Source organism: Eucyclogobius newberryi, unplaced genomic scaffold (genome assembly GCF_026437365.1).
Source record: "Eucyclogobius newberryi isolate DKJ021-1_F unplaced genomic scaffold, fEucNew1.0.hap1 SCAF_15, whole genome shotgun sequence".
Classification (NCBI taxonomy): Eukaryota; Metazoa; Chordata; class Actinopteri; order Gobiiformes; family Gobiidae; genus Eucyclogobius; species Eucyclogobius newberryi.
In genome coordinates, this window is record NW_027315779.1 from 13523234 (window position 1) to 13536271 (window position 13038).

Here is a 13038-nt window from a genome sequence, read left to right on the forward strand (position 1 = left end):
ATTTACTTTGGTTTCAGCACATGGCAAATGCCCGCGCTCAAACGGCAAACTTCACCTCAAATTACATCGTGTGAAACTCAAATACAATTTTAAAGCAAGAAAATGGCAACATTTCCATCGTTTGTGAAAGAAATTCTGGTGTATGGGGATATTTTTTGTTGTAAAAACTTAAACCATGTCAGTTAGATGTCAGTTAGATGCCAGTTAGATGTTAGATGTTAGTTAGATGTCAGTTAGATGTCAGTTAGATTTCATTTAGATTTCAGTTAGATGCCAGTTAGATGTCAGTTAGATGCCAGTTAGATGTCAGTTAGATGCCAGTTAGATGTCAGTTAGATGCCAGTTAGATGCCAGTTAGATGTCAGTTACATGTCAGTTAGATGCCAGCCAGATGTCAGCCAGATGCCAGTTAGATGTCAGTTAGATGTCAGTCAGATGTCAGTTAGATGCTAGTTAGATGTCAGTCAGATGCCAGTTAGATGTCAGTCAGATGTCAGTCAGATGTCAGTCAGATGCCAGTTAGATGCCAGTTAGATGCTAGTTAGATGTCAGTCAGATGTCAGCCAGATGCCAGTTAGATGTCAGTTAGATGTCAGTCAGATGTCAGTCAGATGTCAGTCAGATGCCAGTTAGATGCCAGTTAGATGCTAGTTAGATGTCAGTCAGATGTCAGTCAGATGCCAGTTAGATGCTAGTTAGATGCCAGTTAGATGTCAGTTAGATGCTAGTTAGATGTCAGTCAGATGTCAGTCAGATGCCAGTTAGATGCTAGTTAGATGTCAGTCAGATGCCAGTTAGATGCCAGTCAGATGTCAGTCAGATGCCAGTTAGTTGTTGAACATGTGTCCGTTCTGGCGTTTGGAACATTCTGATGAGTCGTTTAAAGTGACCTGGGTCTGAACCACCTGTGCATCCTGGCGTGTTGTATTGGAAGTGTCTGACCTCCGACCTTTGTGCTCCGTTGCAGGGGAAAAGCCGTACCGCTGCACCTGGGAGAGCTGCGACTGGCGCTTTGCCCGTTCCGACGAGCTCACGAGACACTACCGAAAACACACGGGAGCCAAACCGTTCAAGTGCGTGGCGTGCAGCCGCTGCTTCTCCCGCTCTGACCACCTGGCACTGCACATGAAGAGGCACCAGAACTGAGACTACACGCAACCCGCAACACGCGACTGTGCTCCAAACACGTGGAGAAACGCTCAAGTAAAAACACGAATGCTTCATCAAAACGATCGAATGCAAACGTGGGAATCCCTGCTCCGCAAACAAAGAAACCACATGTTCAAATGATCAGAGGTCGAAACTAACTCTGACTTTTCTAACTCAAAACCAGGTCTAAACTTTTAAACTGTTCTGGGATGAAACCAGTTCAGGACTAATCTAAACTAGGACTATATTTCAGGACGATATGAGGTCTAAACTAAGACTAAACCAGGTCTAAAGTATGACTATTTGGAACTAACTATTTTGTGACTAAACTAGGAGTATATTTTTGGACAAACCCAGGCTTGTTTCGCAACTAAACCAGGTCCAAAACCAGAAGGAGGACTATAATAGACAAAATCAAATAAAAACCAGGACTAAACCAGAATTAAACCAGGTCCAGACTTCGCCCAATCACCTTACTTGTTTTTTTCAGGACAAACTGCTTCCGGGGTCAAAGTTCAGCCTTGTAAATACTGTTGATACGTTTGTGCCGCTGTCGATTTGAATGTAACGAGACGAATACTTGACTTTTTGTACCTTTTTTTATTTGAATCTCGGCACGAGCAGGAGGAAGAACAATATATAATAAATACATAAAAAGTCTGCATTAGTCAAATAGTGACATCACAATTGTAACATTTGAACTCGAGATGAACTGATGTTGAATTTGTTTTGTATATTTCAAGATACATATTTTTTTTTTCTATTTACGTTGATTTAATTTTTCGTTTCATCATTATTTTTGGTTAAACTTCACAAACAAATCAAACCGGCAACGACCAGAAGGAAATATGTGTGCAAGAAAAGTATAAATTATATTACTTATAATATATAGATTTACAAACGAAAAGTCAGACCATGAAATTAACCAAAATATTACCAGAATGTGTCAAAAATTTTAAGAAATTACTCAAAACAAATCAAAAATTTAGATTTACAAACAAATTAAATAAATACTAAAGAAGGCAATTGAATATTCAAAATTAAAGTCATTTATTTGGGTTTTACAGTGAGAAAAAGTCCCATAAACTATGACACAAAGTACTTTTATTTCATTTTTTGTGTCGTTTTTCCCCACAGTAAATTCCACAAAAATGTCACTTTGTGCAGCTTTTGTTCATAAAATGTGCAGAAAAATCAAAATCGTATCGTATAAAAAGAGAACATTCCAGACTTTTGCGGCGAGCGTAACCATGACGATGACGAGCTCCATCGACGTTGGTGGAAAAGTTCGTGACGGTTGAGCCGTTTGCGCTCGCTGTTATTTGGGCCGTGTTTACGCCCGTTGCCGCGGCGACAGAGCCCCGGCGCGGACAGGAAAGCGGGCGTGTCTCAGGGTTACATAACCAACGGCGATTGTCTGAAGCGCTCTGACGTCGATGTGACTTAACGCATACTTTTACACCACGCCCACGCACTGCAAAAAAGGCAGAGAACTCACACTGTAAAAAAGAAAAAAGAATATCTGCACGAAATTGAAATTGATTAGTTTTTGTCGTTTTGTCTAGTTTTGATCACTCTTGTTGTCTATTTGACCCTTTTATGCCATTTCTGATTTAAATGTTTTTGAGTGTAAAGTTGGCATCCTCAGTCAATTTCTCAAATAAATCAATAAATAGATAAAAATACCTGCACACATTTATTCAATTTCTATTATTATTATTATTTAATTTTTTTACACAGCATTTTTATTTTTAACTGCACTTATAAATCAACTTAATTTGTAAAAAAAAAAAAAAGAAGAAAAAAAAGTGCTTCACTGGCAATAATGGAACTGAAATTAAAAAAAAAATTTAAATAAAATGTAGGTAAAACCATAACACTTCTACATTTACCGTGATGACGATAGTTATTTTTTGCAGTGCAGACGTGCCAATGAAGTCGATGAAAACGACATTTTTTCTGTATTCGTTTTTCCCTTTAATTTAGAGCAATTAGACACTTTGCCTAATCTGGTTCAAACAACAACAACAACAAAAGCAGAATTCTGTTTTATGACACAAACGTCCACCATTTTGGAGTTTAAACACAGGGAGAACATGCAAACTCTACGTGGAATGGCTCGAGAACGTTTGAGGCTGTGCGATGTTCCCAAATGTTTGCGATATGACAGTTAATTACGGCGATATATTGACGGTATCTGAAGACGGTAATCTCAGTTATGATAAATAAACGTGTTCACGCCTTAAAGGACACGTTTTATGAACGTTTTACTTGTTTTTGAGAACGCCGCTGGAGCCTCTGAGCGTTGCCGTGGCGAGCTAGCTGTTGTTTATTCCCCCGTGGCTCAGTTTAAAGGTCGATAAACGATACAAATAATGCAGAGTGTGTGTCTTTTAAGGAGATTTTAAAAAGAAATGTGGATAAAGAAGCACATTTCTAGGAGTTTATATACAGACAAGAATCGCGCGTGTTTAGAATTTAAATTTGAAATGATCAAAATGGTGGATTTGAAATGCTTCTTTTGAGTCTTTGTGGATTAAGTTCTCTTTCTTTTTTGTAAATACAATAAGAAGACTGTAAATATGTGTCTGGTTCACGTTTTATTTTAATGTTTCCGTTTTTGAATAATGGGATTTTAGATGATTTAATGTTAAATTTGTCTTGTTTTTTTTTGCTACTCGTTTTTATGAGTTTATAATTAAGAACAACAATGGCGTCTTTTATGCATTTTGTTTTAAATAAAAGATTTGTAAGCAAAATCAGACTGCGGGCTTTTCATTTTGACAAAGTTGAAATAAAGTTTGTTGAATTTATCTGGACATGGCACTACGGCCCGCGGGCCTAAAGCAGCCCTCACAGGAATCTTTCTCGGCCCAAACATAAACGGTACTTTTTGATGCTTTTTTGTTACTTCTCTTTTGCTTCTTTTATGCTTTTTTAATGCTTTTTTGGTGCTTTTTTGATGCTTATTGATGTTTTTTTAATGGCTTTTTGAAGCTTTTGGATCCTTTTTTGAATGGATTCTTCCTCGGCCCAAACATAAACAGTACTTTTTCCTGCAAGAATTTATTTTTAAATCTATCTTTTTTTTCCTTCAGGCATTTATTGGTTGAATAAAGGCGTGGCTCATGAATCTGTGCTGAACTGGCAACAGACTAAAAATCAAGTCAAATTAATAAAAAAAAATCATGTGAAACTTTCTTTGTTCTGTGTTTATTAAAAAAATTGCAATTTCTTCTTTTTTTAAAAACTTTTTTTTAAATATTATTTTTGCCGTTTCAAATGACATCACGACATCAAGTCATCTCCATCTGAACGAGACAAAAGAAAAGGACGACTTTCGTGAAATGGACAGAAAGTAAAATAGAGAAACTCGTTTAAATTTACAAACACACGGCGAAGACTTTCCCTCGAGCCGTTGAGTTTTGAAGTCGTGACCACATTCTAACTGTAGAGGGAGCATGCGAGCGCACCCATATATGGCTTGGTCACATGACGGTCTAAAAGCGCCACGCGGTCGTCAAACGAGGCAGAAAAATCACACTTCTTTTCCATCGTTTGTGGTCGTTACTGAGTCTATTAAACGAGACGGCGTTTAACCTCGTTTCCTCATCAGGTTCGCGTTAATCCTGCAACTGAGGCTCCACCTACCCCATAGCCCCGCCCACATCCCTGTACTTAGTTGAGATGATTTGAAAAAAAGACTTGTGCGTCACATGTTCTAAAAAGTAAAACACTAATAAAAACCTAACGCTCATTACGGCGAGCTTATCAGTTCTTAACAGGAAGTCCCTGGACCTGTTTTTATTACTTTTACCGTTTTAGATCAATATTGCCGATGATCACGATCACACGTCTCCTTTAATGTGAAAAAGAACAGGAAAAAGCCGGTTTTGGCAATGGCGTTATTAAAATGTGCTGCTGCAAAGGGCCAATTCTGCAGGAATGATGGCCGCATTTTTTGATGCTTTTTGATGTTTTTTTAATGCTTTTTAATGCTTTTTAATGCTTTTTTAAAATGCTTTTTTAATCTTTTTTAATGCTTTTTGATGCTTTTTGGTTGCTTTTTTGGATGTTTTTTTGGTTGCTTTTTTGGATGCTTTTTAAAATGTTTTTTAATGCTTTTTTGATGCTTTCAGAGGTGGAAGAGGTTCAGCGGCAGTTCATTCCTGCAAAAGTCCTGTCAAAACACGCCCTTAATTGTGAGCGTGTTTTTACCGCCACGAAAGCGCTGGGTCCATTCCACTTTTCCCTCGCTCATCCTCTTTTCACCTGCGGTTTTAAAGGTTCATCCGAGGCGACGGCGTCACGGTTCCAGCTCCACGTGACTCCGGTCCGACCGGAACGACAGGCGGCGGGCGGAGGGGGAGGAGCGTGAGGAGAGCCAATGGGGAGACGAGAGAGCGAGATGAGGTAATGCGAGAGAGAGAATGGGAAAGTGAGAGCACAAGAAACACCCAAACAAACACAACAGCCAAAAAATGCATAATAGAGAAGAAAAAAACATATATAAGTCTCACTGGAGTATGAAATGCGGTTACAAGTGTGAAAATAACAAATAATATCACACATAAGTCGCTCTGGAGTATAAGTATAAGTATAAAAGTAAATATAATTATACGTCGCATCCCGGCCAAAACTATGAAAAAAAGTGGAACTTATTGTCTGGAAAATACTGTATTCTGGCTCTTGACCAAAACGACTTTTAGGCACTTTTTTGTAACATACGGGTAATTTTTAGTCACGTTTTATGTTTGCTTTTTGATGCTTTTTGTCCAGTTTTTGTGTCTTTTATTATTATTAAACGGGACGGCGCGGTTCCCAGGGGAGACCCGTTTGGGCCGTACCGATCCTCGAGGACTGGTGGAAACGTGGCTCTGACTCAATCAGACGGAACAGTTTTGCTTCTCTCCGCTGCGATAGCTCCAAATGTCGTAACCAGGAGCGATTCCTGCACTAAACGAGTCATTTCCGCCTCAGACTTAAGTGTTTTGGGTGCAGGTCTGAGCAGGTCCAAACCCAGCTCTGAATAAAACAGTTTGAAGCGACTCATTAAGTTTAGCTCTCCTCTGCACGCTACGGCTGTCCAAATCCGTCCTAGCGCTGAATTCCGTTGACTGACGTAACGTATTTTAAATAATTTACGTCGCAGCGGGATTATTACTACTTCATATTCATATTAGGCAACGTTTAACTGTGAGTTAAACACTGCGAACATAAAATCTGGTTCGGCGGGTTTTGACGATAGGTAGATGCATTTGTCAAGGTCCAAATAACATTCAGTAAAGGTGCATTACGTAACTTTTCTAGTGGAAGGGATCCTAAACATTCATAGACACAACCTGATCTGTCACACACAAATCCCCGTTTTTAAGTAGAACATGTTAAAGATGTTTATGTCATTACCCGGTCTCCTCGTGATTTTTGCATTCATGAGACAAAAAACAGGAACAATTAGACACAAATATCGGGGAAATGTTCAGTTACGGTTAAAATTAGAGTTTGAAATTTTGGGAAATCCGTTGAATTCGACCCTTCTCGAACCGGGATCTCGGTCAGCAATCGCGGGTGAAGTAACGACTCCTGAAGATCTATGTCGCGTCCGAAGAAGGTCTCGCCTGAACCTGCGTTTTATTCCCGCCTGTCGCATCGATGTGTCCAGGCGCTCGAAAACCAAACACGACCACGGACGATATTCTAGTCCTCCGAAGATACGACGCACGTTTCGCGACTTCACGAATCGTCGGTTTTGCACTCCAAGACGCAGAAGTCCGATCGCTCGATGTCGCTTGCTTATGGTCAGAAGGAGTCGCCTGTGGCGTCGTCTGTGGCGTCCGTTCTCGGGGTTCGGGTCGGAGATGGATTCGGGGGCTCATCGTGGCCGTGCGTTTTTCCGCCGCTAAAAAATATTGGGCCAAAGTTGGTAAACAACCGAAAATCTCTTTGGACGTTAACGCTACGCTCCAGTCATCAGCGGAGTTTGGAACCGCCTCTCATCTCGCCGTCTACTGCCATCTCGTCTACTTAGAAACTTGGGCAGCAGGGAAACGGTTGCCGTCGGGGAAAGTGTGGCCCTTCGAGAGTGGCTCGTCGCGGTCATGTTTCGGGACCGCCCTGATATTCATAAATACTCAAAAACGACAGATGGAATGTACTTTTGGCTGAAATGACTTTGAACTTAAACGTGGACAGATTTACCTTACCTTTATCTTATTTGTGCACATTTTATGATCAAAAACATTGAACAAACATTGCGTCCTGGACCAAGACAGGACCAGGACAGGACCAGGACCAGGGCAGGACCAAGACAGGGCAGGACCAGGGCAGGACCAGGGCAGGACCAGGGCAGGACCAGGACAGGACCAGGACAGGACCAAGACAGGACCAAAACAGGACCAGGACAGGACCAAGACAGGACCAAGACAGGACCAGGACAGGACCAGACCAAGACAGGACCAAGACAGGACCAGGACAGGACCAAGACAGGACCAAGACAGGACCAAGACAGTACCAAGACAGGACCAAGACAGGACCAAGACAGGACCAGGATAGGACCAAGACAGGATCAAGACAGGACCAGGACAGGACCAGGACCAGGGCAGGACCAAGACAGGGCAGGACCAGGGCAGGACCAGGGCAGGACCAGGACAGGACCAGGACAGGACCAAGACAGGACCAAAACAGGACCAGGACAGGACCAAGACAGGACCAAGACAGGACCAGGACAGGACCAGACCAAGACAGGACCAAGACAGGACCAGGACAGGACCAAGACAGGACCAAGACAGGACCAAGACAGGACCAAGACAGGACCAAGACAGGACCAGGATAGGACCAAGACAGGATCAAGACAGGACCAGGACAGGACCAGGGCAGGACCAAGACAGGGCAGGACCAGGGCAGGACCAGGACAGGACCAGGACAGGACCAAGACAGGACCAAGACAGGACCAAAACAGGACCAGGACAGGACCAAGACAGGACCAGGACAGGACCAGACCAAGACAGGACCAAGACAGGACCAGGACAGGACCAAGACAGGACCAAGACAGGACCAGGATAGGATCAAGACAGGATCAAGACAGGATCAAGACAGGACCAAGACAGGACCAGGACAGGACCAGGACCAGGGCAGGACCAAGACAGGGCAGGACCAGGGCAGGACCAGGACAGGACCAGGACAGGACCAAGACAGGACCAAAACAGGACCAGGACAGGACCAAGACAGGACCAAGACAGGACCAGACCAAGACAGGACCAAGACAGGACCAGGACAGGACCAAGACAGGACCAAGACAGGACCAAGACAGGACCAAGACAGGACCAAGACAGGACCAGGATAGGACCAAGACGGGATCAAGACAGGACCAAGACAGGACCAGGACAGGACCAGGACAGGACCAGACAAAGACAGGACCAACACAGGACCAAGACAGAACCAGGACCAGGACCAGGACAGGACCAAGACAGGACCAGGACAGGACAGGACAGGACCAGGACAGGACCAGGACAGGACCAAGACAGGACCAGGACAGGACCAAGACAGGACCAGGACAGGACCAAGACAGGACCAAGACAGGACCAGGATAGGATCAAGACAGGATCAAGACAGGATCAAGACAGGATCAAGACAGGACCAGGACAGGACCAAGACAGGACCAGGACAGGACCAGACCAAGACAGGACCAAGACAGGACCAGGACAGGACCAAGACAGGACCAGGACAGGACCAAGACAGGACCAAGACAGGACCAGGATAGGATCAAGACAGGATCAAGACAGGATCAAGACAGGATCAAGACAGGACCAAGACAGGACCAGGGCAGGACCAAGACAGGGCAGGACCAGGGCAGGACCAGGACAGGACCAGGACAGGACCAAGACAGGACCAAAACAGGACCAGGACAGGACCAAGACAGGACCAAGACAGGACCAGACCAAGACAGGACCAAGACAGGACCAGGACAGGACCAAGACAGGACCAAGACAGGACCAAGACAGGACCAAGACAGGACCAAGACAGGACCAAGACAGGACCAGGATAGGACCAAGACGGGATCAAGACAGGACCAAGACAGGACCAGGACCAGGACCAGGACCAGGACCAAGACAGGACAGGACCAGGACAGGACCAGGACAGGACCAGGACAGGACCAAGACAGGACCAAAACAGGACCAGGACAGGACCAAGACAGGACCAGACCAAGACAGGACCAAGACAGGACCAGGACAGGACCAAGACAGGACCAAGACAGGACCAAGACAGGACCAAGACAGGACCAAGACAGGACCAGGATAGGACCAAGACGGGATCAAGACAGGACCAAGACAGGACCAGGACCAGGACCAGGACCAAGACAGGACAGGACCAGGACAGGACCAGGACAGGACCAGGACAGGACCAAGACAGGACCAGGACAGGACCAAGACAGGACCAGGACAGGACCAGGACAGGACCAAGACAGGACCAAGACAGGACCAGGATAGGACCAAGACGGGATCAAGACAGGACCAAGAAAGGACCAGGACCAGGACCAGGACCAGGACCAAGACAGGACAGGACCAGGACAGGACCAGGACAGGACCAGGACAGGACCAAGACAGGACCAAAACAGGACCAGGACAGGACCAAGACAGGACCAGACCAAGACAGGACCAAGACAGGACCAGGACAGGACCAAGACAGGACCAAGACAGGACCAAGACAGGACCAAGACAGGACCAAGACAGGACCAGGATAGGACCAAGACGGGATCAAGACAGGACCAGGACCAGGACCAGGACCAGGACCAAGACAGGACAGGACCAGGACAGGACCAGGACAGGACCAGGACAGGACCAAGACAGGACCAGGACAGGACCAAGACAGGACCAGGACAGGACCAGGACAGGACCAGGACAGGACCAAGACAGACCTTGCTTGACGGGCAAATATATCCCGCGGCGCCTTCGCCTTTAAACGCATAAAAATCATCTGATAAAGTTGTGTTTTGAACGTCGCTTTGGTCGAATTCTGTTCCCCGCGTTAATGAACAACCAGAACGGACTCCACTTTGAGACTCAAAGTTTCTGAGCAAACACTTCTACAGGACAAATAACCACCTGAGATTTGACTCCAGCTCCGGCGTTTTACCCAAAATCACCGCGACAACAAGCGATCTACGTTATTCATTTAGATCCTGGTTTATGTTTGTGAAGTGGAGACGTATGTTTTTGACTCGACCTGCTTGAGAGGAGATGATCCGAAAAATATGAGATGGACTTTTGAAACCCTGAGGAGACTTCCTGGATGACCCCATAAAGACCCCATGACGACCCCGTAATGACCTCATTTTGAGCATTTTGATCTAAATATACACATGCACTGCTGTATGTGTCCTTTTTGCAGGTGTAACTTTGTGGTCCTGCAGCGCCCTCTTGTGGTGAAGTCACACACGGACACTCCAGGCTAACAGTGGTTTAAGTGTGTGTGATTCTTCAGCAGACGTTTGCCAGAAATGAGTCAGGACTAAACATGGACCGGCCTCCTGCTGGTGCCAGAGTCAGGACTAAACATGGACCGGCCTCCTGCTGGTGCCAGAGTCAGGACTAAACATGGACCGGCCTCCTGCTGGTGCCAGAGTCAGGACTAAACATGGACCGGCCTCCTGCTGGTGCCAGAGTCAGGACTAAACATGGACCGGCCTCCTGCTGGTGCCAGAGTCAGGACTAAACGTGGACCGGCCTCCTGCTGGTGCCAGAGTCAAGACTAAACATGGACCGGCCTCCTGCTGGTGCCAGAGTCAGGACTAAACATGGACCGGCCTCCTGCTGGTGCCAGAGTCAGGACTAAACATGGACCGGCCTCCTGCTGGTGCCAGAGTCAGGACTAAACATGGACCGGCCTCCTGCTGGTGCCAGAGTCAAGACTAAACCTCACTCACTCTCTGTACCAAGGGCAGAGGCGGAGCCAGACATTCTAAACATCCGGGGCTTAGCCCAAAAAGAAAGGGAGGGGTTCATTCAGGCCAATATGATGTGGATTTAGTGCAGTTACATACAGTAACCCTCCAAAGGCAAAGACAGACCATGGCCTTTTTGCCTTCTGAGAGAGCTCCTCCCTCCAAAAAACGTTGAACAACAGCAGTGGTGGTAGCATTTAATTACATTTCAGGGTTCAGAATAAGCGGTCGCAATTTTTCTCAAATGCGATGCGTTTGTCAGAAAAAAGGGCTTTTATATCGCAGCTTTTGCGATACAAAAATGTGTGTTCAATTGCATAACCAAAGCGCTTAAGTATTGATCACTCGTCAATCGATCGTCAATAACATCATGACACATGTAGGACGCTGTGTTGACATGACGAGTCCCGCTGATGTCTCAGATCACCAGTCTAAAAGTGGGAGGAGCCACGTACTGTAAAGTTAGCGTCACAGATTCAGACTTCCGAGGTCAATAGCTCCTAAACGTAAAAGTCTTTGCAGATCATTCACAGCCAAAATACTCATATTTACACTGCCAAGTGACACAACCTCGTTTTTAACAATCAGATGCGTATTTTGGGCGCAGCGAATAACACTGATCCGAATGTGCAGACGGAGCCGAAACGAGTGCTTAGGGACCGTCATCAAATGTGCAGCCGGAGCGGTGACGAGAGTATTTAGGGACCGTCATCAAATAGAAAAACGAAAAATGGAACCGTTTTATAGCTGGAATGGAACGTCAAATAGAGCGGTACAATTTGAATAACAAAAATAAATACACCATGATGGACACCAAAGCAACCTTTATTTTTCCATCAGAAGCTTAACACATTTTTTTTGTGAGTGTGATGACAATATGTAAATGAGACTCCTGCAAATAGTCATCTGATTGATGATGATATGGAAGAAAGTTGTAAATAAGTTAATCTAACTTGGTGTTCATCAATTTGTTCAACAACTAATTTTATTTGCAAGTTTTCTGTTTAAAAAAAAAGTTTTAAAAGTGTTTAAAAGTTCATTTGTTTTGGGATTTTTAAAAATATGTTTACAAATACATTTTAAATAAATAATCGTGTTATATCAATGGAAAATATTGATTGTTAGTCACTTTCGTGTTTTGCTATACAATTATCAAATTGCTATACAAATTTGAAAAAATTAACGGATTGTTTAGCAGCACCGCTATAGAAGTGAAAATCCTTAATCTGAACCCTGCATTTACATCTTGGTGTTCTGATTAAAACAATCAGTAACAAAACAAATATGAAAAAACATAACCCCGATAGGGCTCGAACTCAAGACCCTGATGTTCACAATCTCATGCTCTACTGACTGAGTTAGCCAACCCCAAGTTCAGAAAGACTGTTTTTGAGTTCATGATTTTAGATTCAGTCTGATTTTTGTAGAAAGTAAAAGTCAGTCTTACCTTTATCAGACACCTTCCTCAGTGAGCTGTTTGTCCTGTAGTTTCTCTGCTTTAGCTTTGTAGATGAATAAAACCTAAGCCACTGCTTCACCGACAACCACAATGAATTCATGGTAAAGAGAACAAGCACCCAATCAGAGATGGAGCGACGCAGAGAAGAGTGACCCTCCACTCTGCACAAATGACACGTTTCACTTTTAAAACATTTAAATATGAAAAGAAAGACATGATTAAAGTGAAGCCACTGCTGGATTCGAACCCTGGTCCCCTGCGTCCCAACCCAACGCAAACCCAGGGCCTGGCTCCGCCCATGCCAACAGGCCAAAAACTCGAAATGTTCAAAACAGTTTATTTTACATTTCATAATGGTTATGGTTTGTTTGTTTGTCATGTGTTTTACACAATTTTTCTGTTTTATTACTTCCACCAAACGAGTGTCACTGATGGTCCCGCTCTGCTCCGGGTCCCGGTCTGGTCCCCGCTCTCAGGCCCCGGTCTTATT

The 13038-nt window shown here is 44.5% G+C and overlaps 1 protein-coding gene across 1 annotated transcript in view; it reads left to right on the top strand.

Moving 5' to 3' along the window:
- klf5l (Kruppel like factor 5 like) overlaps positions 1-3913 on the top strand; it is a 30696-nt gene extending 26783 nt beyond the window's left edge. Inside the window, exon 5 of the mRNA XM_072446047.1 lies at positions 968-3913. Coding sequence (XP_072302148.1) covers positions 968-1146 — 179 coding nt within the window. The 3' untranslated portion in view covers positions 1147-3913. The remainder of the gene's footprint in view (positions 1-967) is intronic.
- Positions 3914-13038: the final 9125 nt, after the last annotated feature.